This window comes from Calypte anna, chromosome 7 (genome assembly GCF_003957555.1).
Source record: "Calypte anna isolate BGI_N300 chromosome 7, bCalAnn1_v1.p, whole genome shotgun sequence".
Classification (NCBI taxonomy): domain Eukaryota; kingdom Metazoa; phylum Chordata; class Aves; order Apodiformes; family Trochilidae; genus Calypte; species Calypte anna.
In genome coordinates, this window is record NC_044253.1 from 5,520,844 (window position 1) to 5,546,549 (window position 25,706).

General features: G+C 39.6%; 1 protein-coding gene across 1 annotated transcript in view; it reads left to right on the forward strand.

The window, feature by feature from the left end:
* The window catches only part of LOC115598593 (von Willebrand factor D and EGF domain-containing protein-like), a 173,305-nt gene that overhangs the window by 102,132 nt on the left and 45,467 nt on the right, over positions 1-25,706 (forward strand). The window contains exons 15-20 of the mRNA XM_030454378.1: positions 2,450-2,564; positions 7,351-7,601; positions 8,738-8,957; positions 13,467-13,604; positions 15,345-15,497; positions 16,943-17,107. Of these exons, the coding sequence (XP_030310238.1) occupies positions 2,450-2,564; positions 7,351-7,601; positions 8,738-8,957; positions 13,467-13,604; positions 15,345-15,497; positions 16,943-17,107 (1,042 nt within the window). The remainder of the gene's footprint in view (positions 1-2,449; positions 2,565-7,350; positions 7,602-8,737; positions 8,958-13,466; positions 13,605-15,344; positions 15,498-16,942; positions 17,108-25,706) is intronic.

Below are 25,706 nucleotides of genomic sequence, written 5' to 3' on the forward strand. Positions count from 1 at the left end.
AAGCACTAAGTACAAGCATATAGTCAGTTTCAAAACTGTAATCAAAAGTCTAATGCTAGGTTTTCAGCTGCCAACATGCTCAGAAGTGCCTGGAGAGCACTACAACCACTGTCTTCCTGGGGACTTTAGTGTAGCATTCCCCATCCCTTTAAAAAAAGAGTTTTCTTGTTTTCTAGATGGTTGTATTAAGACAACATTTCTGGTTTTAAGTGGGGTTAGGGATATTTTAATGTGCTGATCCTGCTTTCCTACCCTGAGGCAAGTGTGAAGGAACAGGAGACAATCAGTATGCATTTTTATAAAATGAAGATTCATCAGTTCTATCTTAATTCCTTTCCCTCACTGTTCTCACCAGCACTAATGGGAAAATATGTTTTCCAAAACTGCATTGATTGCACGAACATACCAGTTAAAAACAAACTGAAAGTTCTTTCTTTCAAATAAATCAGTCAATAGAAATTACATTATAAAACCAAACAAGGGAAAACCACTTAAATTTCAGGTTAAGATTGTGTCAGAAACATTTAAATTAAATCTAGGGTGGTGGGTTTTGTTTTTGTTTTTGTTTTTTTCAAATGCTTTCCTTACTTTTACATTTTTGAAACTCAGAAATATATGTATTCTCAATATAGTGGGATTCTCTAGGGTTAACTTCTTTCCAAAGATGCTTCAAGAGACTATTTGAACTAGGCTTCCAATTGCATCAGACCACATTCTAATTTCCCCTCTTAGAACATTACATTGTAATGCCTAAATTGTTTCCAGAAAAGGTGTTTCAATTAGTGGACAGTTTATATCAAGCCATTTCACATTCTGTGTTCCTCTTTTATGGAGCACATTCTGTACCAAAATATCACATCAGAAAAAGCATTATTTTTTTCATCAGAACATCAAGCCTTTGAAAGAAATAACAAAAACTAATTAACATCCAGATTTTAATGCTCTATCACATTCTACCTTTTAATGTTCTATCACATCAGGATAATTTTGAGAATCCTTTCTTTTTGCCTACCTTGCCCATTACTCTTAAACTGGTATTATTTAAAATATTGCCTAATACACTTTGCAAAAGAAGTTTGAGAAACTTAGAAAGCAGGAGATAAAAACACAAAAGCCAGAAACAGAACACATAAGGAAGGCAGAGAAAAAAAAATTCATCTTCTCTCTCCTGCTGTAGCAGAGACACCTCCAGTGTTCCCAACAGAACTCCAGGCATTCCTGGGAGGTTTTGTTGTCAAATCCCATGTCCAGGTGTGCCCCAGCACAGGCTACAAGCAGAAGGCAAAACTGTCAGAGGAGTAGCCCTCGTGGCCACCTTGACCAGGAGAGGACCAGGTTGGCTTCCAAGGCTGCTGTGCCCACTGTGTACCTCAAACTTGTGCAGTCTGCCTGACCTAAGCAATGTGCTCAAGCTGGTGTTTACAGCTCACTCATGAAAGCCTAAAAATCTAATGGAGTACTTCATGCTGCTTTTATATAATTGTTTGTTAATATTTTTATGAAAAACTTCCCAAAATAATGAAGCTACCAAGACATGATTCCAACATTTCAAAAGGAGTTGGTCCAAAGGAGGGCAACCAGGCTGGTGAAGGGACTCGAGCACAGTTTCCTATGAGGAGAGGCTGAGGGAGCTGGGGCTGTTCAGCCTGGAGAAGAGGAGGCTCAGGGGAGACCTCATCACTCTCTACAACTCCCTGAAAGGAGGTTGGAGCCAGGTGGACGTTGGTCTCTTTTGCCAAACGACTTTCAACAAGACAAGAGGGCTGGGTCTCAAGTTGTGCCAGGGGAAGTTTAGGTTAGATATTAGAAAGAATTTCTTTACAGAGAGAGTGATCAAGCATTGGAATGGGCTGCCCAGGGAAATAGTGGATTCTCCGTCCCTGGAGATATTTAAAAAGAGACTGGATGTGGCACTCAGTGCCATGGTCTAGCAACCGCAACGGTGGTTCAAGGGTTGGACTCGATGATCTCTGAGGTCCCTTCCAACCCAGCCAGTTCTATGATTCTATGATTTGTTTTTTTTTTCCAGTCTCGTTTTTTGTTACTCTCATGGAGCTCCTTTTTAAAGTGCTACCTAACAATCATTAGTAGTAGTTACAGCTGGGAATAAACATCACATACACTACATAGGTGTGGAAAGGGAAGAAAAAATTTCCATACTGTCACATTTATCTATAGCAAGAAACATCACACATTGCCTAAGCTAAAACACTCACAGCTACAAGGATCTCACCCTGGCATATTTCAACCTGTCTGGTTTTCTCCCTTTTGGGAGAAAGTATCAGCATTTAAATTGCTACTGGTTTTATTTTTTCAAGATAAAAGTTAGTTTCTGCTTATCTACAGAAATTGCTAACTGCTAATTTCTTACCTTTCTCATTTATTTATTCCTTATCTCTACCTCCCACCCATTTTTTTATTATTTTTTTTTCTCCCTCTTTTTTGGCAGGAAAATACTTGCAATATAGATGGACTTTGCTATGGTGAAGGAGAGTCAAGCCCTACCAGTCCTTGTCTTCTCTGTGAGCCTGATGTTTCTAAGTTCACATGGTCTATTAATGAAAGTAAGAATTTTTTTTTCTAAGATTTAGAAGCACTTAGCTGGGAATTTATGATGCAGTCTATGAAATAGATGGCTCTTTCATCTGGTTAACATGAATCTATGCTGCACAATAGTGCATTGTGAACTGTTTGCAGCAGGAATAATTGGGTGCGTCAGAAATGCAGCCTGAGCAGAAGCAGACAGTACTCCCCTGCACGCAGGAGGCAGTTGGGTACCTATATTGTTCTGGCTGAAACCTGACAAATCTCACATTAAAACACCAAAATAACACCCAAAAACAAAATTATCAATGCGTCAGTGCCCAAGTCTGTCAGCTAAAGGTGATGGACCCTACACACACCTGTCATCATCTCACAGGTACAAATCTTCAAGGGAATAATTTGGGGAAAACACCGCTTTCAAACACTCCTGTCTATTTTTGGTATCTGGAAGAACTGTTTTCTTTCCCTGAGCCAAGCCCCATGAAACACCCCACAAAAGACCTTGGCTTGGCAGGGAGTCCAAGTGACAGCCATCAGCTACTCATTACCTTCACTGCCACAGAACCCAAAGGCTCATTTGGCAGCCTGTCACAGCAGGGCTCATGGAGAAAGCTGCTTTTTGAAGGACTCCATGAACAGTGAAGCCTTCGTGGCTTTTCAAGGCTCCATCTCCAGTGCAAATAACAACCACTACTTACTGCATGCTTTACAGATGAAGCACATTTGCAGCAGCACTACCCTCACAACTCCTCTCCCCACTTAATGCAAGCACGTTTGCACCTGGTCAATATAAAGATTACAGTTCTGCTTTTATGCGGATTCACGTGTTGGTTCTAGAAAAAGCTTCTGTGCACTTTTAGGTTCTGTAAGCACAAGGAGACTTCAGAGAGGCAAGTGAGTGACAGAACCAGTTTAAACTGAAATTTTGTGTTCCTTTAAAGTGCTTAAGTGAGCAGGATACTTGGAAGGAGGGGAAGAGTGCTCTTGTCCTTGAGGAACAGCTGGGAATGCTCAGGAGCAACGGCTCTCGGGGGCAGGAGGAACAGCAAGTGCTGTAACACAGAGATAAGAGACCATAGCTCCAGGGGACACATTGCCAAGGAGAAAAGTGAGCAGAAACACAGTCTTCTCAGAGATGGCAGAAACCCCTTTGAGAAGGTCCAGAAAGGACCCGTAAATTACCAGCAACACAACAAGTCAGAAGTTGTTTGAAGTCAATTTTGGAAGCAACAATAGGGAGGGAGAGTTCTTAGTGGGTCAATTCCTGTTCCAGGCTATCCACTTTCAATTTTCTGTTTGAATACATACACCTCTAGTTTATGCCTGTCACAGTTTTAGCCCATAACCAGATGCTGCGTTATCTCCCGTTACCCTTCCATAGGAAAAGAAAATGGGGAATAAGGGAGAGACACTCCAAAGTTGACCAAAAAAACCCCCTAGAACAGACTTAATGAAATACCTAGAAATAATACTGATGATGAATTACAAATATATACAAATATGCAGTTATGGAACCCACACTGCTCAGCTGGCAATCACTTCCCAAGCAGAACATTCCCGAACCGGGCCCGGCAGCACAGGGGGTACCTGAGTCCTGGGCCCCAGCCAGAGCCCTCAGCAGCCTGGAAGCAGCCAAGCTGGTCCTGCTGGGGGTGGCAGCAGCAGCAGGTGACCTGTCCTGGTGCCCGATGGCATCCTGCAGCCAGCACACAGGCTGAGCAGAGGAAGCGATGCCAACCACCCCTCCCCAGCCCCGCAGCCCCAGCCCAGGCCTGGGCTCTCTCGGCGGCCATTTTGTAGTCAGCGCCCTGGGCAGGAGCGCTGTGATTGGTCCATCCGGGTCACCTGACCCACCCTCTCCTCCCCACAGGCCCGGGCGGGCAGGGGCAGCCTCGTCCAGCTCCCCTCTGCTGAGGTAAAGGCCTCAGAACTTCCTTTCTTAAGAATTTAAAGCTAAAAAAAAAAGCGTCAGCAGATCAGTCCCACGTGTTGGCCAACTAAAAACCCTTTTGCCTGTTACTTGTGTATATATTTACAGAATCATGGAATGTTTTAGGTTGGGAGAGACCTCCAAGCTCATCCAGTCCAACTTTGACCAACGCCATAACCCAGCTACTAAACCATGTCCTGAAGGACCAGGTCTAAACACCTTTTAAATGCCTCCAGGGATGGTGACTCCACCACTGTCCTGGGCCATTCCAATGCCTGACAACACTCTGTAAAAAAATACTCCCTAACATCCAGCCCAAACCTCCCCTGGCACAGCTTCCATCCATTCCCTCGGGTCCTGTCACAGGAGCAGAGGTTGTGCCCTCCTCACTCCAACCTCCCTTCAGGCAGATGCACAGAGCTATGAGGTCTCCTCTCACCTCCTCTTCACCAGAGCAAACACCCCCAGCTCCTCACAGGATTTGTGCTCCAGATCCTTCATCAGCTTTGTTCCCTTTTCTGGACATCTTCTCTGTCCCTGCTGTAGTGAGGTGCCCAGAACTGAACACAGGACTCAAGATGTGGCCTCACCAGAGCTGAGTACAGAGGGACGATCACCTCCATATTCCTGATAGCCACAGTGTTCCTAACACAAGCCAGGATGCCATTGGCCTTCTTGGCCACCTGAGCACACTGCTGACTCTTATTAACTCAACTGTCCACCCCAGATCCCTTTCCAACTCACAGCTCTCTAAGCACACTTCCACAGTTATGTAGCTCCCCAAGGGATTGTTATGACCCAGGTACAAGCCCTGGCATTTGGCCTCCTTAAACCTCATAAAATTCACCTTGGCCCATTGCTCCAACCTAAATCCCACTGTAAGGCTTCCCAGCCCTCCAGTAGACCCACACACCCAGCTCGTTGGGTGTCATCCTGGGGGTAGTTTAACCACCAGACCCAAGGAAAGGCACCTGAAAATGTGTGGGTTTCCCCCCAAGGATATCATTTAATGAGAGACATTGTCAGTGTGTCACAAACTTTGCCTCCTTTCTGTCCTTCCATTGTGCAACAGCAGTAACACCTCTGGGGGTGAGCAGAGAGATTGATTATAAAATGCAGAAAATGGCTGAAAAGGGGAGAACTGCACCTCTTTTGGGATTTATAAAGCTCGACATGAGTTGGGAAACCCTAACACGGCTTGGTTTTCAACAAGAAAAAAAACGTAAATCAAATATGGAAAAGAAAAGAGTTTTTCAGACTTGTTTTCGAAATCATGAATAACTTTTTAAAATTCTGGAATAATTGGAAGCGTGTGTGTGTATATATATATATATATATCCACTGGACAGCAAGGAGATCCCTGTGGAATCAGAAACACTCATCCACAGACTACTTTCAGAACAACTGATTTTATGTGCCTCCAGCTTCTTGTTACCCTCCATCCAGTTAACACTTTTGTGTTGATCTGTAAATGCATACCCAGCATCAATATTTCATTGATTTCTTTGGGCACAACTTTTATGGGCTCCATGTTTTAACTGTTTGGGAAATAAAAGGTAAATGAATAGATGGAAGCTTTCAGCAGTTATGCCAAGACAATCTGCTGGACAAGCAGTTTAGAAAGCTCTGATAGCACAGCAGCATAAAATGCATCTAAATAATTGCATAATGTGAGATATGCTGTGGAAAGCAAAGCTTAATGAAAGGATATGCACCACAGAAAAAGCCCTAATGATGACTTCCCACAAGCATAATGCAGTCACACACGCCATCTTGATGAGAATGCAGATATAGTTCACGGTTTAAGAGTGTGACTTGAAATTATTCCTTTGTATTACAAATGTTCTTTGAGTTAAACCTAAATGTGGTCAAGTTACATTGTGAGGAGATTCCTTTAAGTATCAATGCACATCAGTTTGTACTCCTGCTTAAAGAGGAGAGATAGCATGAGACTGAGAAGGCTCAGGACATGGAGATGAAGTTCCCAGCCCTGCACAGAGCTGCTGTCACCTCAGGCTGATCAACTGATCTTACTTTTCCTTGGTTTCTAATTATAAAATGTAATACTTTTCTCTATCTTGCCTCCTTACCTATTTATATGGTAAGTATGTTCAGACAGCCTTTGTCTTCTACTGTAAAATAGCCTTACACAATTAAGCTTTTGTCTTCATTAAAGGAAATACTGAATTTAAGCAGCACTAGAAATAACAGTGCCAATGGTGATGCAATATGCATTATTGTCACTGGGGACAGAGAATCCCCTCTTCACTGATGTGACACTGCCAGTACTGGGAAGACTTTTATTCCCAATAAAATGCCCAGTTGAATTCAGTCAAACTACTCATTGCTACTACCACTTAATTGCTACTCATATGTAAAGGCAGGAGAGTCTGCTACATGAAAAAGTTAGACAACTATTTCCCCCTGAGTTACCCACTCAATTCATTTGTTATCCATCATTTTGAGGTTTTGTTTACTTATATTTGAATGGGTGGGTGGGTAGATAAATAGGGCGGTAGATAGAATCAGTGTATATATGCAAGTATTAGAAATATAATCAATTAAAGCTTTAGTAAGGATTTTGGGGACTAATGAGAGGTTATGGAAGTTGTGTCTGATCTCCTCCCATGTATCAGATAGCACATCAAAAGAAATCAGTGTTCAGTATGGGGAATTAAAAAAAAATAGGAGGAAGAGAGACACTTTTTGGTTAAGCCATCTGCTGCCTCCGACATCCAAATAGCTTCCTCCCTCAGTCTCAGGGTACGTTCTGTACATTTTTCCTTGAGAGAAATCCTACAAAGACCCACGTGGTCAATCTTCCCATTGGTGAAACTGGAATTTATGTAATCATTATTTTCATTTTTGCTGTTTAGACAACCTGCCCCCTGTGTTCCAGGCCCCCTCCAGCCAGCTGCTGACATTCATTGGTGAGAATTTTGTTTACCAGCTAATAGCAGTGGATCCAGAAGGGTCAGCTGTGCTCTTCATCCTAGAGGCAGGGCCACAGGATGCCAGGCTCTCTCCTGCTGGCCTTCTTATCTGGAAAGTTGATTCAGAAGAAATGCAGACCTTTGAATTCACTGTGTCAGATGAATGCAATGCACAGAGCAGATACTCTATTGAGGTAAGGAAATGAACACTTCAAAGGCAAAACAAACCCAACCCCAACCTGTTTATCATGTTATTGCCTTGGTGCAATTGTCATTAGGGCTAATAATTTGTTACTGTCTTGAAAACTAAGACTTCAGCTATTTCCTCATAAGTGTGTATTATCTAGCACAGCAATAATGATCAATTCATGGAAGAAATATCTCTGAGAACATAGAAAATATATAAACAAGGAACAAGAGAGAGTGCTATCGATTGCTGTTTGAAAGAACACTCTTGCAGAGCCTTTTAATGGTTCATTAATCTGCTTTAAAATTCCCATTCTGCATTTGGATTGCAGATAAAAGCATATAACATAAAAGACTGAGTTTTAGCTATAAAAGGGAGATTATAACTCATCCTCAATGATATTTTTAGAGGGTGTCTTGCTCTTATGTCATTACTCCACACTTAAATTTCTTGGTAGAGCTTGTGCATTGCTTTGTCTATATTGTGTAGCCTAACATTAATCCTGGGATAGGAAGAGCTAATAAAGTGGGATGCAGACTCTTGACATGAGAACAGTTTCGTGAAAAGAATGTTTTTATTCCCAAAGATTCCTATTTTTACTTATTCAAACCACTATCATAAAAAATACCAATCTGCTGAACCCACTCAGCAAAGGGGAAACTGGAATCTCAAAATAGTTTTCATGGAAACATTTCAAACTAGGTCTACATTTAACAAGGTGAGATAATGCCAGGTTTGAATCTGTTGAAATGTTGTTCTCATACATACCTAAAATAAAACCATGAACCTCCCTTTCCTGAAGAAAGAAACCAGTTAAGGAATTCCACAGTCATGTTCCTGCCTGAGAGCCATGTGTAGTGTGAAGCAGTAAGGGGGGCAGGCAGGCAAAAAGAAGAGATTTTTAATTTCTTCTTTGATAGAATTTAAAAAACACTGTTACAGCAAGTAGGATTTTTTTTTTCCTTATAAGAAGTTAGAATGTGCCCCTAAATGATGGAAAAAAGAAAAATCCCTTTTATAGTTAAGCTATCAGACAAATAAATATTTATGCTGAAACCTGTCCCTTCCTGAAGGGTACCAATAGACCTCTCAGCTATGAATATTGGGAGGAATCTTACCACAACTCTTTTTTGCCTTCCCCAGGTTGGAGTGAAGCCCTGCAGCTGCCTCAATGGTGGAACATGTGTTACCAATATTAAATTCCCTCCAGGCCTTGGGGAATATTTGTGTTTATGTCCAAATGGGTTTGATGGGGAATTTTGCCAGGAAGACACTAATGACTGCAAATCCAGCCCCTGCGGCAGCGGAACGTGCGTGGACAGTGTGGATGGCTACTTTTGTAAATGTCCCCCTGGTCTGGGAGGTAACACGTCACAGTTTCCATTTCTGATTTAACTAGAAGTATATTGTGCTACAGGATTTTTTTTTTTTTTTTTGGAGTGTAATATGGCCACAATAATCTGTCAGATGGACTACATAAGCCAGGTTTTCTGCTCCCGTGACTTAGCCATAGATAGAACGCGTGCAAAATTTAATTGTCTAATATTTAATTATCCATGCTCAAGGAAGGAAAAGTGAACTAGAACTCTGTAGAGTCTTGAAGTACCCACTCAAGTACACTGTGAACCTCCCTCAGCTCAGTTTCTACCTTCTTATTTCCCATGGATTTGTCCATCTATGAGATGGAGAAGACTTAGTGGAAAAGAGAAAAAGCAAAGATCCAGGACCCTTTTGCACTTCATACGACTTCACTAAATTCAGCCAATGAAAGAACTGGAAATGAATGATTTTTCTAGGTCAAGGAAGGAGAAGTGGATATGGAAACATGCAAAAATAAATTATCTTTCAGTCCCACTTGAAGTTTCATTAAATTTGAGCACCAGAAAACCACAAATCCATTCGGTTGTCAGACATGCTGATGAAACAAATCTAACCTTTTAAATTGTTCAGGCCTGGCCCCAGCATGGTTTTAAGAGATGCAGAGAAGAAGGATGATCACTGCAAGAAGAAGGATGATCACTGCACCAGAAATGGTCTTTTAGAAAAGCAGAATGAAAAGTATGAAGAGGAAGAGCTGGAGAACAAAATGCAGTGAGGCCAAAGAAGTAGATGCAAGGCATACAGTGCAAACATGTGAGGGGAAAGAGATGCATCACATAGATAACACAGAGGGGATGAGAACATGCTTGTACTTATCATGCAAGTTATAGTCACTGCATTCAGTGAAGCACACAGACAACATCTCCCTTGTGCTCTGCAGACTGGAACCAGCAGAGCCAGCCATTAGGCTCTCTGCTTCATTAAGCTTCAGGAGTCTGGCTGAGCTGATATATGAAAAGCCCCAAACCAACACATGCAGAGTGTCTTGAATCCCATGGAAAAAATATTTCTCTGAGCACAGGGAAATTTGGGAACCTTTTTGGCTGTGTTTGGTTAAACATTTGGAAATATACAATGAGAACAATTCTTCATTAGCTGTGAGGAGGTAGATTAAATATAATTCCATGACAGAATAAATTTGTTTCATTGGCTCCTGCTGTTTGATCTTCTCTGCCAGTTTCACAGTGTTGCCCTTCTCACGTTATGCAGTACTGCACATAGATGGAGTGCAGTCAAGTTCTATTATTCCAAATAAAATAGTCTCCCATGATTACCACACATTGTTTATAAATTCACATGGAAAGTATTCTGAAATGTGGTTTTCATTCTTATACAAACAGTAAAGAGTGAAATAGCCAGCACTTGAAAATAACATGTTTTAAACCAACCTGCAGCTGACTCTGGAGATAAGGGCACAGGACACTATGGAGGCCAGAGAAACACTGAGTTTTCCTGAACATTTTACTCTTGCCAGGCTAAATAAATGCCCCTTGTTTTTGCTGTACTTCCCTCACCAAAAATGCTAACATAAAAGCAGCAACAGAAAACAAGGTGTGATTGAGTGGAACAGGAATGGATCTCAAAGTTTTAATAGCGGGTGAAAAATTATAAGCAAGTGGAGCTGAAAGGCAGCTGGGAAGTGGAGATGATTTTACTTCAGGGCAGGTTCAGTGACAACAATAAAAGCTCATCCATGATGCTGTGTTTATGTCTCAATTCCCCAGAAAACCATCAATAATCTAATGAGAAGGCAACGCTGTATGCCTCAAGTGACAGCACCACTTCACCATCAAATCTTTACAAATGATAATGAACAGGTAGTGAAAATGAGAAGTTAACTCTTTTGAGAACTTCCCCAACACCACTGGAAGAGAAGCAGAAGCACTTCACCTGCATCAGTGTGCATCAGGCAATGTAAGGGTGTAGTGTAGGAATGGGAGCAAGGAAGGAAGAGAAGCCATTGGAAAATCTGAGAGAAGGATGACTCCAGAATTATTATCACTTTGCACCCTTGAAAACTCCATCTCAATCAAATCCCTTTTTTTTCCCCCCCCCCCACATGTACCATTTGTTATAGATCTGGAGTTAGGGGGAAGATGGAATTATAATATTTTACTTTTGAGGAAAAGAAAATAAAACCAAGATTTTTCATGGTGTGTTATATCCATAGAGTCCATAAATGAGATTTTGTGTTCCTTTAGAGTCAGCTTCATGAGAACACAGCCCAAAAGTCTTTCTCTGCATCTGTGGGCAGTCAGCTACGCTTGAAGCATAAAAAGATTTTATCTTCTTAGCCAATTTCCCATGCAGGGCTGGAGAAATAAAGCTGGCACAGAAACAGATGTTTCAACCTTGCAACCTGAAGACCTTTTATTTCTATTATTTTTATTTCTACTGTAGAAGTGCCAAGAGAATTGAGACTCCCTTGTGTTGCAGTGCTTTGAAGGTCATGCAAACAGAATAATTGACACTCCTTGTTGCACACAGTTTTCTGTCCATCTCTGCTGCTTCTTTAAACAACCTTCATTCAAGTTTCAGACTTTGTAAACATTTGTCAGACAAATTCAGCAGATTAATCATTATGGCCAATTGATTATATGGCCACAGTATCATTTCAAACCTGAGTGAAATGAAGTGCTTGCACAGTTCCACATTTATGTTGCAAAAATCAGTGGAGTTACTAAATTTTAAAACATTGCCTGATACTGGTGGTGTTCCTCTGCTTTTTAGTGCTCTCATTTTTGAGATTTTAAGGCCAGCCCTTTGCAACAAAAATAAAGAATGTAGAAGGGAGAGGAAGGGATTGGGGAAGAAGTGACTGGAGTTATTGAAACTGGAAGCTTTATTCCTACTTTCATCATCTGTGGTATCATGTTATTCTTTATATGATACTCAGAGAAAGAAAATAATTACTAATCTAATCAGAGGATAACTCATTCAATATTTTCCAGAATTTGATGTCTAACAGCCTGATGCTATGAATCTGCTAATTAATAATAGAAATATTAATCCAAAATGCAATGGGGGAAGAAAAAAACAAAGTTAAGCTCTGCAATACTACTTTATGTCCAACTTAGGTGAAAGAAGCAAGAAGCATTTAGAACAGAAACAACTTTGCTTGAGATGTCACCAGAAATGTGGCATTTGTGCAACTGTTTTGGTTTTTTTTTCCCCACAGGACAAAGCAAGCATGAGAAGGTGATCTCACTAATGATTTTAGGTAGCTTGATTGAGAGAGACTTCAATTTGAGTTTTTTACATGGAGATGCTATTTTAGCTTTAAAGGAATAGTGGAAGCTCCCTGAAATGCTGAAGCAATGAGAGATTATGTTGTAGAAAATGCAGATGATGTAATAACGTTCTGGTTTTATCATCCTGTGATTCATTCCACTGTGACAAACTTCTTTTTTGAAAAATAAAAAATATTCCTTTATCCCTAAATCTTCTGTCATGATAAAGCTGGATATCTGACATGGACTGAGCTTTTCTGTAGCTTGTGGCATGTCTCAAAGGGGGCACCTGGATGCTGGAGATGTCCCAATCTCCTTGGGTATTCCTCCCAGGGACAAAGAGCATGCCTCAACGTCACTGATAAGAGCTAATTTACAACCTGCTAGCAGGGCTTCATCTTCTCATAACCAGCAACAGCCAAGCCAGTTGTCTGAAGAGCACAGAGACAGCACCACATACACCTGAAGCCTGAGATGTTTTTTAACAACTTGATGTGTGATTACTCTGCATCATTCACGCTTCAGCTACTAACCTTACCTTTTGAGTCACCTTCTTCTATAGGTACCTGATAAATCATCCAGATTTGTGAATTTGAATAACAGTTGCTTCAAGGGATTTTTGAAATCCTACTTCCAAAATCAGCAATAGCAAAGACTCATTGTTTTGGGTTCAAATCCTATAGCAGTTTATCTTCTCTACAGCAGCTCTGTGGATCAGAGAAATTTTCACAATGCTTCTTCAGTTTTTAATTTTAAGTAGGATTTTTTTTTTTAAATTTTTTAATCTGATCATTTTGGAAGCTTTACCTCCAGCCAGACTTTATCAGGCTGGTTCACAATAAGTTATTTATTATGTCAGGTTCACATAGAAATAAAAAGCACAATAGGTCAGTACACGGCTCTTCATATCCTAAAGCCAAAATAGTGACAGTCATTGTCTTCTTCAGTGCACAGCAAAGATCTCACATAAACAAGACAACAAAAGCAACATCAAAGATATGAAATGCAGGGGAAGTAATATATTAAACATGCAGTTTTCTGTGAGCAGTAGCCTCAAGTTCAGCATTTCTGATGCCAGTAACAACAGTAATAAACAGCGTGATAAAAGCAGTTTTTAGTGAGTCAGGGGGGAATGATATGAGTGATGCAGCCTGTAATGAGTTCACAGCTGAGAAGTAAGCCTTAGTCTGCATCAACATTTGAGATGAAGAATAAACAGGGACTTTTTCCTGTTTATTAACCTCCCCTTTGTTTTGCCACAGGGCTTACTTGTCAGGAAGACAGAAACGAATGTGAAGAGAGTCTTTGTTTTCCTGGAGTATCTTGTATGAATACCTTTGGATCCTATGCATGTGGAATTTGCCCCAGTGGGATGGAGGGAAATGGTAAAACTTGCAAACGTAAGTGGCTTACACGATTTATTTTAATAAATGGGGGGGAAATGTGCTTCAATTCTACAGCTATTATCCCTAATTGCCACTGTGCCACTTACTTTTAAGTACGGACCTTTAAATATACAAAGTGGATATTGTCATTTCTATTAATATGGATAATTGCAAATTGGTCTCTGTTTGCTATTTTTCACTGCAGTTTAGTTTCATTTTCATTAGAATGAACACAGTAGCATACAAAAAAGTATTTTCCAGATGCCAACTAGAAAATTGGCCAAGGATATTCCCCTTGTTTTCTACTATTTCATGCCCAAATACACCATCCCCTAACAAGTACTTGGGGAACACTCCCAGGATTACTTTTGTTTTGAGTGAATGCTGTGTAAGCAGGATGTAGGATAAAGGGAAGAAGGTCCATATGAAAGTCCTTCACATCCTTTCACCTCTGTTTTTTCCAACATGTTCTTTCATTAGAGGACACAGTCCACAGCTGTTGAGCTTGTGCTTGGCATAAAGTCATGCCACAGGCCCCATAGTGAACAGTAAGGCTAAGAACATCTTTACACCTGCTCAGTAGCTGCTTTTAGGGCAAAAGTTCTTTAGTAAGGAGACTGCAGTGACTTTGTACTCTGCTGAGACCTTCCCAGTGCATCAGATGCAACCTATTCACACGGTGCTTGTTTCAGTCATAGCCACACAAATCACTCAGAAGGCAAGAAATCAAACTGTTTCACATTTGTTTGTTTGTTGGTATTTCCAAAGGAACCCAAGAACCCAAAGGTAAAGAATACAGATATTAATTGTGAAGATATCAACTTCTCCTCATATTGACTACCAAAAAGAAAACAAACAAACAAAAAAATCTGATCTAATGCAGAAAGACTCTTTTGTAACAGCAGCATTAAGGATCCTGGCATCAGCAGGACCGACTTTGCCAGGTTTACCAAACATCCCTTCCATCATATTGTCAAATATATGTACAGAATGTGTGGGCTTCATTTTTTAATTCTGTATTATTTGGCCACATGGGTTATTTCAAAGTGATTTTGCATCTGTTTCACTAATGCATTTTTTTGTTGCTAAATTGACCAATGAAGGAAGAATGTGCAGAATACTGCCCTTTTTAAATATATCAGAAAAGTAATTTCTTTCTTTTATTTTTTTTTTGATTACAGAAAGAGTTCTGTATTTCTGAAATGTGCATTTCTTAGAAGGAATAAACCTGAGGGCTGCCTTGTTGACTTCTTTAGTCTTTGTGGTTCTGACATACAGACTTAACATGCCTACTCATACTTCTCTTGCTGAAGCAAGTGTAAAGGCTTCTGGGAGGAAGGAGGAGAAATCTGAAGTCAGTTTATAGCTGTTAGAGTGGGCTATAGCTCATTGCATTATTTAATGTGAATAAGAAGTCATAGTCCCAGGCTTTACTAACCCCAGATACAGGTTATCCAAGAAATCTAGGGCAGGATAGTTCAGCTCACACCACAGATCCACAAAGACTTTGCAATCTCTATTTAATTCAAGAAATTATTTTAAAAATTATGCAGAAATCAATTTTGCCATATTCATGGAAAAACTTTGCTGCATGTCAGCAGCTGGCTCACCTGATTTGCCTTTATTTGCTTGATGGTTGGCTTCCCCAACACACTGATGTCAAATCAGGGGACCTGAGTTGCTGTTGCCTTTTATCATCAATCACAGCTAAGCTCTAACACATTGTTTCCTTGTCTCCCTGCTTTCTTTTCACAGCTGTGCTTGCTGCTGACACTACAAAAGCTTTCAGCATGGAAAAAGGCAATGACAAAGGTGATTTGAACAAGACTGAGGTTAAGCAGCTACTCCAGCCCTTAGAGGCAAAGGCTTCTCCTCTTATTAAGAATTTTAGCATAAGTGATAGACATGGTGGGTATACAAGGATATGGAATCTTTTTCTGTTGCTGCAGTTTGAATGTTCAGAAATCATAATTGTTGCCATCTTGAGACTAAACATGAATTAGATGCTTATGAGACATCATAGAAAGATGCAATTACAAATCAAACCCCACCTTATTCCATCAGACTGGATTGCTGCTGAACCATTTTGCATGGGAAGAGAGCCATTCCAGTAACAGCAATTAGAATGCTGAGGCTTAACTAGAAATCACATCCCTTCTGAGGCAGAAAATTCACTCCAAATCTTAGTGATCAATGGAAAACAAGGAGATAAGAATGACATCTTATGCCAGCTTTCCAATGCCGTGTGACACTGACATTTTAGTTCAGCATTTGACATGCAGCCACTCAATTAAGACTGAATTTTGAGCAAAAGTGAAGACTGAGTCTTGAAGCATGAGCTTGAGTGTGGCACCTGCTTTCCTCTACACTGCCATGCTCTCTAACAGGGCTTTATACCTGCATGCTGCTAAAGTTGCCCCAGTTCTGGTTGCTGCATTTTCAGTTGATATTCCAGCGAAAGCAAGGAACAGAAGAATTAAGACTGGACATATCTGTTGCATTAGGGCACATGTAAAAGAAAACTTTTTCTTTTCCCCTCACCTTCTTTTTTATATCTGTGCCAGACCAGTCAGCACCTAACCAGAACTTGCCTTATACACGTATCCATCATGGTATTGCAGGCAAGGTCCAAGAATAATGCTGAAAATACTTGAGAATCGTGATGGAGACCTCACTGGAGGCAATTAAAAAAGATCTACAACCATCATTAAGATTTTACTCATCATCTGTTCTCTGTGTTGACACTATTAAATACTTCACAAGCAGTTCATATACACTTGCTATTCAGTGACATCATAAGTGATAAAATATTATATAGTACCAGAGTGTTAAATTTTGCACTAGTTCTAAGATAATTAAAGTAGGCTCCTGTCATACAAGGTTTGACACATTAAGGATGATATCTAGATCAGAAACATAGATACTTGACAGTCCATTTTTAGAGGTAGGGTATATGTGCTGTAAGGTTTGGTGATTAGCTTCCAATTATAAAAGACCAAAATGATGTTAAATAATAGAGTCTCCCACTCGGTTAATATTTCACTGAGGCTGAGAATTACAGTTTCTATATTATCCATGATAAATGCCAAACAACTTTGAGTAATAAGCTTGAAAACATGCAATTAGAGGACTAATAAATCTTGCTTTAATGAGAAACAGCTGTTCTGTTACACTGTGCCTACAGGACATACTCATGTTTGGCTCAAGGTCTGGGAACATGCTGCATTAAGTAGGTTTTAAATGAGTAAATGTAGTTAAAAAGCTTCAGTCAGGCTCAGTCGCTGCTTAATTTTATATATGCATTCCATTTGAGAAATTATAAATAAGAATGCTTGAACTCCCTTCTTTTTCAGGGCAGGCAGCACCCCTGTCACACATCACTACCTGTGCCAAGAGGCCCTGTTTTCCTGGAGTGCTGTGCCTGGACCGCAGAGCCCCGTACGTGGGGTACGTCTGTGGCCGCTGTCCTGACGGGTTCTTCGGAAATGGCCGAATCTGCACCAAAGTCCCCAGATCAGGTACTTTCTAGTTTTGTGGATTTTTAAAGAGGTTTTACATAGAAAGGCTGTGAGGAAATCTGAGCTTGTCTGGCATTACAGTGTGATGTGTTTAATAGTCAAACACTGAAGGCTTTTTTATAACCGTGAGCACTGTTACCTGATGAGCATGTAGTGGGTCTGATTTCAGGAATATCTGACTCTGTGAGTTGGGATTCAATAGATTAACCACCTCATTTGCCACTGAGGAGAATTCTTCACAACAGGATTTACCAGATGATATGAGTCACCACATCTGTATTGCTGCCACAGCACTGGCATAGGATTTCAAAACATGTTTCCTCCTCAGTAAGATCAGAACATGACACATGCCTGTGTCACTCCACTCCCCTTCTTTCCTAATTCCTTTTTCCACAAAGCATCTGTTCTCCAAGGTGACCTCTGAAGATGATGATAAACAAAGTCTCATGTAAGAACAACTATATCAACAAGCAAAGGCAACCTATAATTAAAACATCTCAATAGCATTGTTTGTAGAGTGGGCAATAATCTTCCTTAGGGAGCTCTGAAGCTCAGCTGGCACCATTTATCTCTGAGGACTGATCATTAGAAGAGGTCTTCAGCTGGGGTAAAAAAAAGTTGGGCCCTGACCTCAGGCAGAAACTGGCAATAACATAGCAACCACTCATCTGTCATCTCATCCTGCTCTCTCAATGAAATTCTCATAATTCAATATATGGTTCTCCAGGGACACTCTGGATGGTTGTCCCCTTTTACTGCACAGAATGATTTGCCAAGAGAACCATGTTTATTCTTTAATAACAGTAGTGACTAGCTCAGATTCCTCTTTTTTTCTTTTTCTTCTAAATCTTTTTCCTAAGTATTCAAGACAGACTAGCTTGAAACCTGTCAGATTGTTCCCCAGCCTCCCACACTGGACTAACACATGTTCAGTCCCCTTTCTGTATCCAAATCAGTGACTGTTTCCTTAGCATTGTATTTTAATGCACATTATCAAAGTGGAAGCAATTTTACTGTTTAGTGTAGGTATCATCCAATCTCTTTGAACTATAAATTGATTTTAGCCACTTTGCTGAATCTAAAGGTCACAAAAATAAACCAAACATTTTTCATTCTCTAGCAATGGGTATGTACAGTATATTACTTAGTTTGTCAGAATCACTAAGTCAACTATTGACTCTTTGATAACTTGGGGAAGCTGTAAAAGCAGTTAGCAAATAAAAAATATCATTGTGCATATAAATAAAGAAGCATTTTGGTAATTGCCCAAAGCTGCACCTTGTCATTAATGGGATAATGGGATATACATTGTACACCCCAAAGGCCATTTAAATGCTGTTGAGTAGAACAGTCTACAGCTGTAGGTATTGGTGCAGTAAATCAGACACTCTAACACAGTGCTTATCTAAACATTAACCCATAAATTTGTGTATGTTTTAAAAAGGGAAGCTTTGAAAGGAGTTGCCATTTCCAGTGATTTATACCTGTCATACACAGCTCCAGGCAAGATTTAAGAAATATCCCAAGTATCAGGATCTGAAACTAACACATGCTGCTTTCAAAAGCAAGTTGTATATCAGAGGCTGGGGGGCTGTTTTTCTTTTTCCTCTGGAATACACAGAGCCTGGGACTCTGTGTTGCAAACGTGGCCATGCAGCCAGCTGGAGCACTTTGGGGAGGGAATGAAGAAGAATTATTTTTTGTTCTATCAGAACCTTATATTCACTGATGTGAATTATATCACAATAGAAACGATGGGAATCTTGAGCCTCAAGGTTATGTGGGAGCAGCCATTTGTTTTAATATTTAGAAATGAAAGCAATTGCTGTATGAGTGTCCTAATTTATGACCAAAACGACTGGCTTAACTTCCTTTCCCATGTGCTTTGCTTGTTGAAGCAGAAGTATTGTATAGCATTAATGATTAAACATTATCAGACAAAAAAGAATGAACCTTCAATTAAATTTAGGTAGAGTTATGGATTATGATTATTGTGAAATACTCCCTGTTAGAGTAATAGCTTCTATCCCTCGTAACTTATGATATCAGTCTTCAAATGAAACAGAACAAATCCTCTTCAGCTTAGTACAGTGCTTGTGAAGGCACTGAGATTATGTGACACTTCTTTCCAACTCCAGTAATTGTAATCTAAAAATACTCTTGCTGATCCCTATTTTGAACTATTATTGGCCACTTTTGACATGAAGTTATGCTCAATTGTTGCAATTTAAGGATTAAAGGATAAGTATTTTTTCATACAGAAACTGGAAAAATTACCCAGTTGCCTTTGTAGACTACTGAGGAGACAAAATATGCCAGAAAAAAAATTGTTTCTTAAGTTAATGCTTGATGAGCTGCACCCAAAAGTCCTTCATTTTTTTATTTAGAATAAAAAGAGTACCATTTCCTCAGCACTGATATATGGTAGGTATTAATCTCTCAATGTACTTTACTTACTGCAAACTACTTAGCTCCTCAAGTAAGTGTCTGAGCTATATTTACCTGCTCTGCCAACAATTCAGGGCCTCATTCTGTGCTCACTTATATGCTTTACCTGGTTCAGATCAGCAATTTGTAGCAGTTAAAATAAACCAGACTTGATTGCAGTTGGCTTTGAAATAATATCAGATTAGTCTGAAAGAAAAGCATCATCAGTGTCAAAGGTGGCACAGAGTTGCATATATAAACAGAAATTATTGGTTTAAAAAATACATTTTCATATTAGAAGCAAACTATTTCTCTCCCTTTGAAATCCAAAATCCTACATTTCTGAAAAAAATTACTAGTAGGATCAAAAGTCCCTTAATTTTGCTGGCATTGAATAAAGAGGGAAGTCTAAGGAATTTAAATCTATCCAGGCTTCACTGGGCACATTTCACATTTGTATAAAATATGTTTCCTTTCTGTTAGAAGAGGCAGATCTATTAAATCAAACCATACAGTATCATTGGTCATATTCTTGGCACAAAGAAAATGAATATATCCTAATGCTGGTGATGTTACTGCATGATGCAATATTTGTTCTCCTCAGACATTCCTGGCATTTCTCTAGACTGGTTTCATCTCTCACAGTCACACTGATACCCATCTGTTTGCACTTTCTTTAGCAGGTTAGAGAGCTTGGTGTCATCACAAAAGATTTATTTTTTTCCTATTAGTAAATCAGCAATTTTACTGGACAAAGCAATGCCACATCCATCATTGATAAAGGATTGTTTGTCCAGAGCCAGCTCTCTCTGCCTTTCCTGGTTTAGGGAACTAAGATCAAGGGAGAGGATTGTTTTATGATCTCTGTAATCGAGTTCTGCTTTTCCATTCTGAACATCACTGCCAGCTCTCCTGCCACAGCAGTTAATTTGCAGTATTGTAGACATTTGGCACTTGATATACTTTTGTGTGTGCCATCTATTTGTTATGTTTATGGACTCCATATTTTACACTATTTCAGCATCTGCACAGTGCTTCTGAGTTCACTTTGATTTCACATCAGAGAGACCTCTGTGACCTTCTAATTTGCACCACTGTCAGATCAACTTCAAGGTGTGGATTTAAAAGGAGAATAAAATGTTTGGAATTAAAAGAAAGTGTGTGTTTAAAGTTTAAGTGTGTAGTGCTTAGTCTAACACCAGAGGAACATATTAGTCTAAAGTTTTACATTCTTAACTTTTAACTTTGAAAGCACTGCTGTCATTATCAGCACTCATCACTGATCCCTGTCCATGAAAAATAAATAACTCCAGTAAGAGTTTTGGTCACCAACCCAAGGTTTCATCTCTGGAGCTACCTGCAGGAGTGGGGACCTCTTACTGCCTGGAACCAATCAAATGATTTTGCTTCAAGAGATGACTAAAGAACATAATGGACTCCTTTCATCTCTGATCTAACAGAATTGATGAATTTGCATTAAAAAGATCAAGGCTGAGATTCCAGTCTCAGTTACACCAGTATAAATCATAAGTGATTCCACTAAATGAACAGCATTTGCCTAATGGAGTGAGCCAAGCACAGTTCCTAGAAGACAGATCTTAAAACCACACACAGAACTTAGCAACATGATTGGTATGTACCAGTTGGTGTAGACACAGTGCACAAATCTTTCAGCATCCAGACTATGCTTTGCAATGAGTAACTAACTAACCACTTGACTTGGCTTATGCAATGAAATACAAGAAATACAAGGTTCACTTGGAGGCAAGAATATTTTGATCCTGTAGTCCTTAGCTTTGAACTTGTCTCAGCTCCTCACAAGCAAGGCATAACACAAAGACAAAATAATTAGTAAGTAATACTCTGTTTTGCCTGTGTGTGGTACTAACTCTCAGATATTCTTGTCTCTGAAACTGGGAAGCATTGCATCTCTATGCCATGATTTCCAGCCCCTAGCTCTGACTCAGGCCATTGAAAACCTCCCCACAATTCATCTTTGGAATTTATGGTGGAAGTTGCCAACCTGTTCCCTGAACTGCTTCAGTGTTTCACATTTGTGTATTTCAGGACAAAATGTAGGTTTTTGTCAGGCTGACCAATTATGCTGTAATGACATCTCCTTCAAGGAGCACATGATGAAATGGTAACTGAAGCAGGGTTTGAAGTGTTCCACAAAGACATTCCATATAAATTTGTGCTCATTTTCAAATGGTGCACCAGTAATCTTTGCACCAGGCCAGAATCAGTCTGGCATTTTGGAGATAACCTGTGACCCTTTCCTGCCCTCTGACTATGTAATTGCCACTGAAAATCCCCTCCTGTACTTGTCAAGATAGAAAGGGAATCTGAGAGTATTTCTGATAGCTTTCTCCTCCTTAGGGATACCTAATAAAATATTAAGTATTTTCAGAAAAGTATCAGGAGGCCTGTGCAGTATATGCTATGACCCAAACATAACAACTAAAGTATGCACGGTGGGAAGAATATGTTTAGATAATTTAAAAGATAAATGGTTTCCAGCTTCACTGATCCATTTACTCTGTCAATCCAGAATTTGTTAAGTGCTTCCAATCCAGATGATATATTTAGGAAATGATGTAGCTCAGCAATAGAAGACCAATGAAGCCCAAGCCATAAAACCACTTGGGAAGAGGACTCAGCTATATGCCATGAATAATATTTACATTCAATCAGAACATCAAGTACAGATTACATTTCTCTCCTACCAAAAATGTGCCACCTTTTGCTTAAGCAATCAGTGTGCCATCATGACTTTTAAGTGATAATAGCAACTCAGTCTCCAACAAATAATCTATGGTGGCTACAGGCCCTGTAGTTTTTTTACAGTGACAGAAGAGAGAGCAAGATTATCTCCTCTTAAATTTTTCAAGCTCATTTAATCATCTAGCTATAAAAGCACACAGCTTTTAAAGCAAGCCAACCCTGTTTCCACAAATTTGGTAAGATTGCTGTTTTGTTAAAGGCACTTAGAAGCTCTTTACAGCTTTAAGTAGCTCACACTGGACCAATATCCTGGCCCCATTAAGGCAACACAGGATTTTTGCCACTAACTGGAAAAGCAAAGCAGGAGTTGAAGAAAAAAAAAAAAGGATCTGTGAGCAATACAAAGAGTAGTACAGTACAGGTGGTCAAAATTGGTGTGAAATTCACAGACTCATCATTGCTCAGGGCAAATTTAGAACTAGTTCATTAACATCAATGAACAGGTACCTACAGGTGCAGTGATACTCACTTCACTGGATTTACTTGCAGAATCAGGTGATAATCACTGCTGATCCATGTGAATTTTGCCCCCAGAATTACACACCCCAGCTGTGATAATTCTCTGATTTTGTGTACTCACTTCTGAAGGTCACTTCTGAAGGGACAAACAAACAGCTTGTAGCTAACACAACACAACTGATCCTCTGCTATGCAGGAGAAAATGATATCTCATGCTCATAATTTATGAGATTGAGAATTTCATAGCATAGCCCAGGTTTGAAGAAGCCTCAAAAAAACCTCTGGTGCAACCTTTGATTTCTCAAAGAGAATTACCTCTTCTGTTACAATAAAAACACAAGATACTTTTGAGGTTTTTTGTTTGTTTGTTTTGATTTCATATAGGACACGTAGGGAATGGGGAAGAACCACACACAGGAGAGCATCATCAGAGTTCTTTGGTCTATAAGTGGTGGAACAGATGATAAACCTTTTAAATAGCTAAAAAATAACAGTTCTCACTAAAAGTTTCTCCATGCTAACACACATTGCTTATGGTACTTATAAAATAAGGTCTTTAAAATCTCAGATTTGAATGAAGCTATTGGTTAATGAAATTTTAAATTCTTAAGCTAATATAATACCTGACAGGAAAGGCTATCCTTAAGTCTTCCTTCTTACCCAAGTGCCTTTAGTCAGTTCATAACTTCTCTTTTATATTCATTTGAATGCAAAAAAAAAAAAAATTAATAAAAAATGGACTTGTTATCTTCTTCATAGCCATTTATGTCCCAGTGTTGAATCCCTAAGTGATCTCAGCTTGCTTCAAAATTCTTGTTCCATTAAAAACAATAATTTCCACCATACACCCTCAGAGCACATCCAGAAGTGCCACTACCAAACGTCTCTACTTTCTCATCCTAATTGCCTTTCAAAGACAAAACCACAAACATTTTAGAGGCAAGTCTCATGGTATGGCTGCCCCCACCATGGAATTCCAAGCTTTAGCCAAGAGCTGATGAGCCCTGTGTTTAATAAAGCAGTGAGCTGTTGCGGGAAGAGCCTTTCTTGCTCCTGAGGCTCGATGAGCTGCTAGCTTCTCCATTGCCTCGCACCAGAGTGAGCTCCTCTCTGTGGGTGTGTGTCCCACCTTTATTGGCCCCCTGGTAATAGGGGGCCTGTCCTAACCAGGCACAGGTGGACTCACACCCACTCTTTGGCAACTCGAGGCACCTGGTTTATCTTGTTTCTCTACAGTGAGCTGTAGCTAAATAGCTGTACTTCAGGAACTGTTGTATCACCAGCATGGACTGTTCAGATGGAAGCTTGGATTTAGGGATGCTGATCCCTCTGTTAAGCTGCAGCTTGGATTCAGTGCACATTGCTCCTCATCTTTCTGCACAGCTAAACAGGCACAGCATTTATCATCCCTAATGTGCTGGCAACAGTGAAAAACTCATTTGGTTAAAGTAGGCACAAATTAGCAGAAGTGAGCAAGAACTTTTGTGAGATACCATCTGAAAACTTATCAAAGCTCCTTGCTTTTTTGTTTAATGTATTAGAAAGAAACAATAGCTGGTTGCCAACTTACTCAGTTGAAATGGTGGAGAATTCTATAAAAGCCTGAGTTCACTGAGGGTATTTTTATGTGCTTATATGGTATTAAAACAGATTCATTACTGGTCTCCAGAAAGGCATAGTTCAGATTGTTTCTTGGCTTTCATATGTAAAGTAACTCATTTTTTTGTGTTTACAGCCCAAACCAACATAATTATAGTTTTAGACCATTTACTTCTTGAATCGAATAAAAGGAGATTTTCAGTAAAATATTCAGATTTAAGCTGGTTTTTTCTTTGAAGGAATATTATCAATTTTCTTTTGAAGAAATGTTATGAACTTCCTTTATAATCTATTATTACAATTCTAAAGTATTCTACATAGAAGTTTCAGAGAATTAGTCTGAGATGCTTCAGAGACAATCTGTCTTGATTTAGCCTGCTTTGTATATATCTATCAACCTGTTCAAGCCATGAGAGAGTCTGAAGGCCCATGAGGCATCATCAGATAAGAGCACAGCTTCTATTAATTTCTCCATCTCTTGCAGTGCTGAGGAGTATAATGCACTGCCAGCTCCTGAATAGAAAATATAATTTAGTTTTATGAACTCTATCTTAATACTGTCTTTGTAGCTTCTGAAATAATACAGTTGCAGACTCAAATAATTGGAGAAGGTGGAACACAAAGGAGAGGTAAAAGTTCAGACCTGAAAGATGGACAAGGGATAATGAAAGAAAGGACAATAAAACAGTTAAGCAGGTGATCCGGGGTGTTTTGAAACACAACCATACTTCTTCTTTTACTGTTTTGTTAGCTGGGTGTTCAGAGAAAAGCACAGGAAGAGCACTTCTGAAAATTGCAGCAAAAGGATGGTTTAGACCCAAGGAAAGTCAAGAGCACAGAAAGATCTTGTAACAAATAGGAGCAAGGCTCTGGTGCAGGGAGTGAGAGCACATCAAACGTGTTGAGTTTTTCCAAATCCCAGGAGAGAAATTTTCAATTAAATCTTGAAATAAACTTGAAAGTAGGAGAGGTGTTTAAGAAAACATTGCTTGTTTGCAAAAACATAGCTGGTTTATAGATCTCCATATAAAATAAAAAAAAAAAAGATACTGATAAAAATACTAATGGGTGGGTGGGGGAGGAAGAGAAATCCCTCTTTGGGGAGTGTGGTCGTATCTTTGCAATCAGTAATTTTCACACCCTTTCTAAAAACACTGTCTGTGGTGACCCTGACATTAAATTTTCTAATGAAAACTTACAGAAAACATCACAAAAGTAGAAAAACCCAATAAACCAGCAGAGTCTGCAAACACAGTGCACAAAATACATTATTTTCCTCAAAGGCTCTTTTTTCTGTGCAGCTGTTGTTGTGTTCACCACCTTTTTGCAC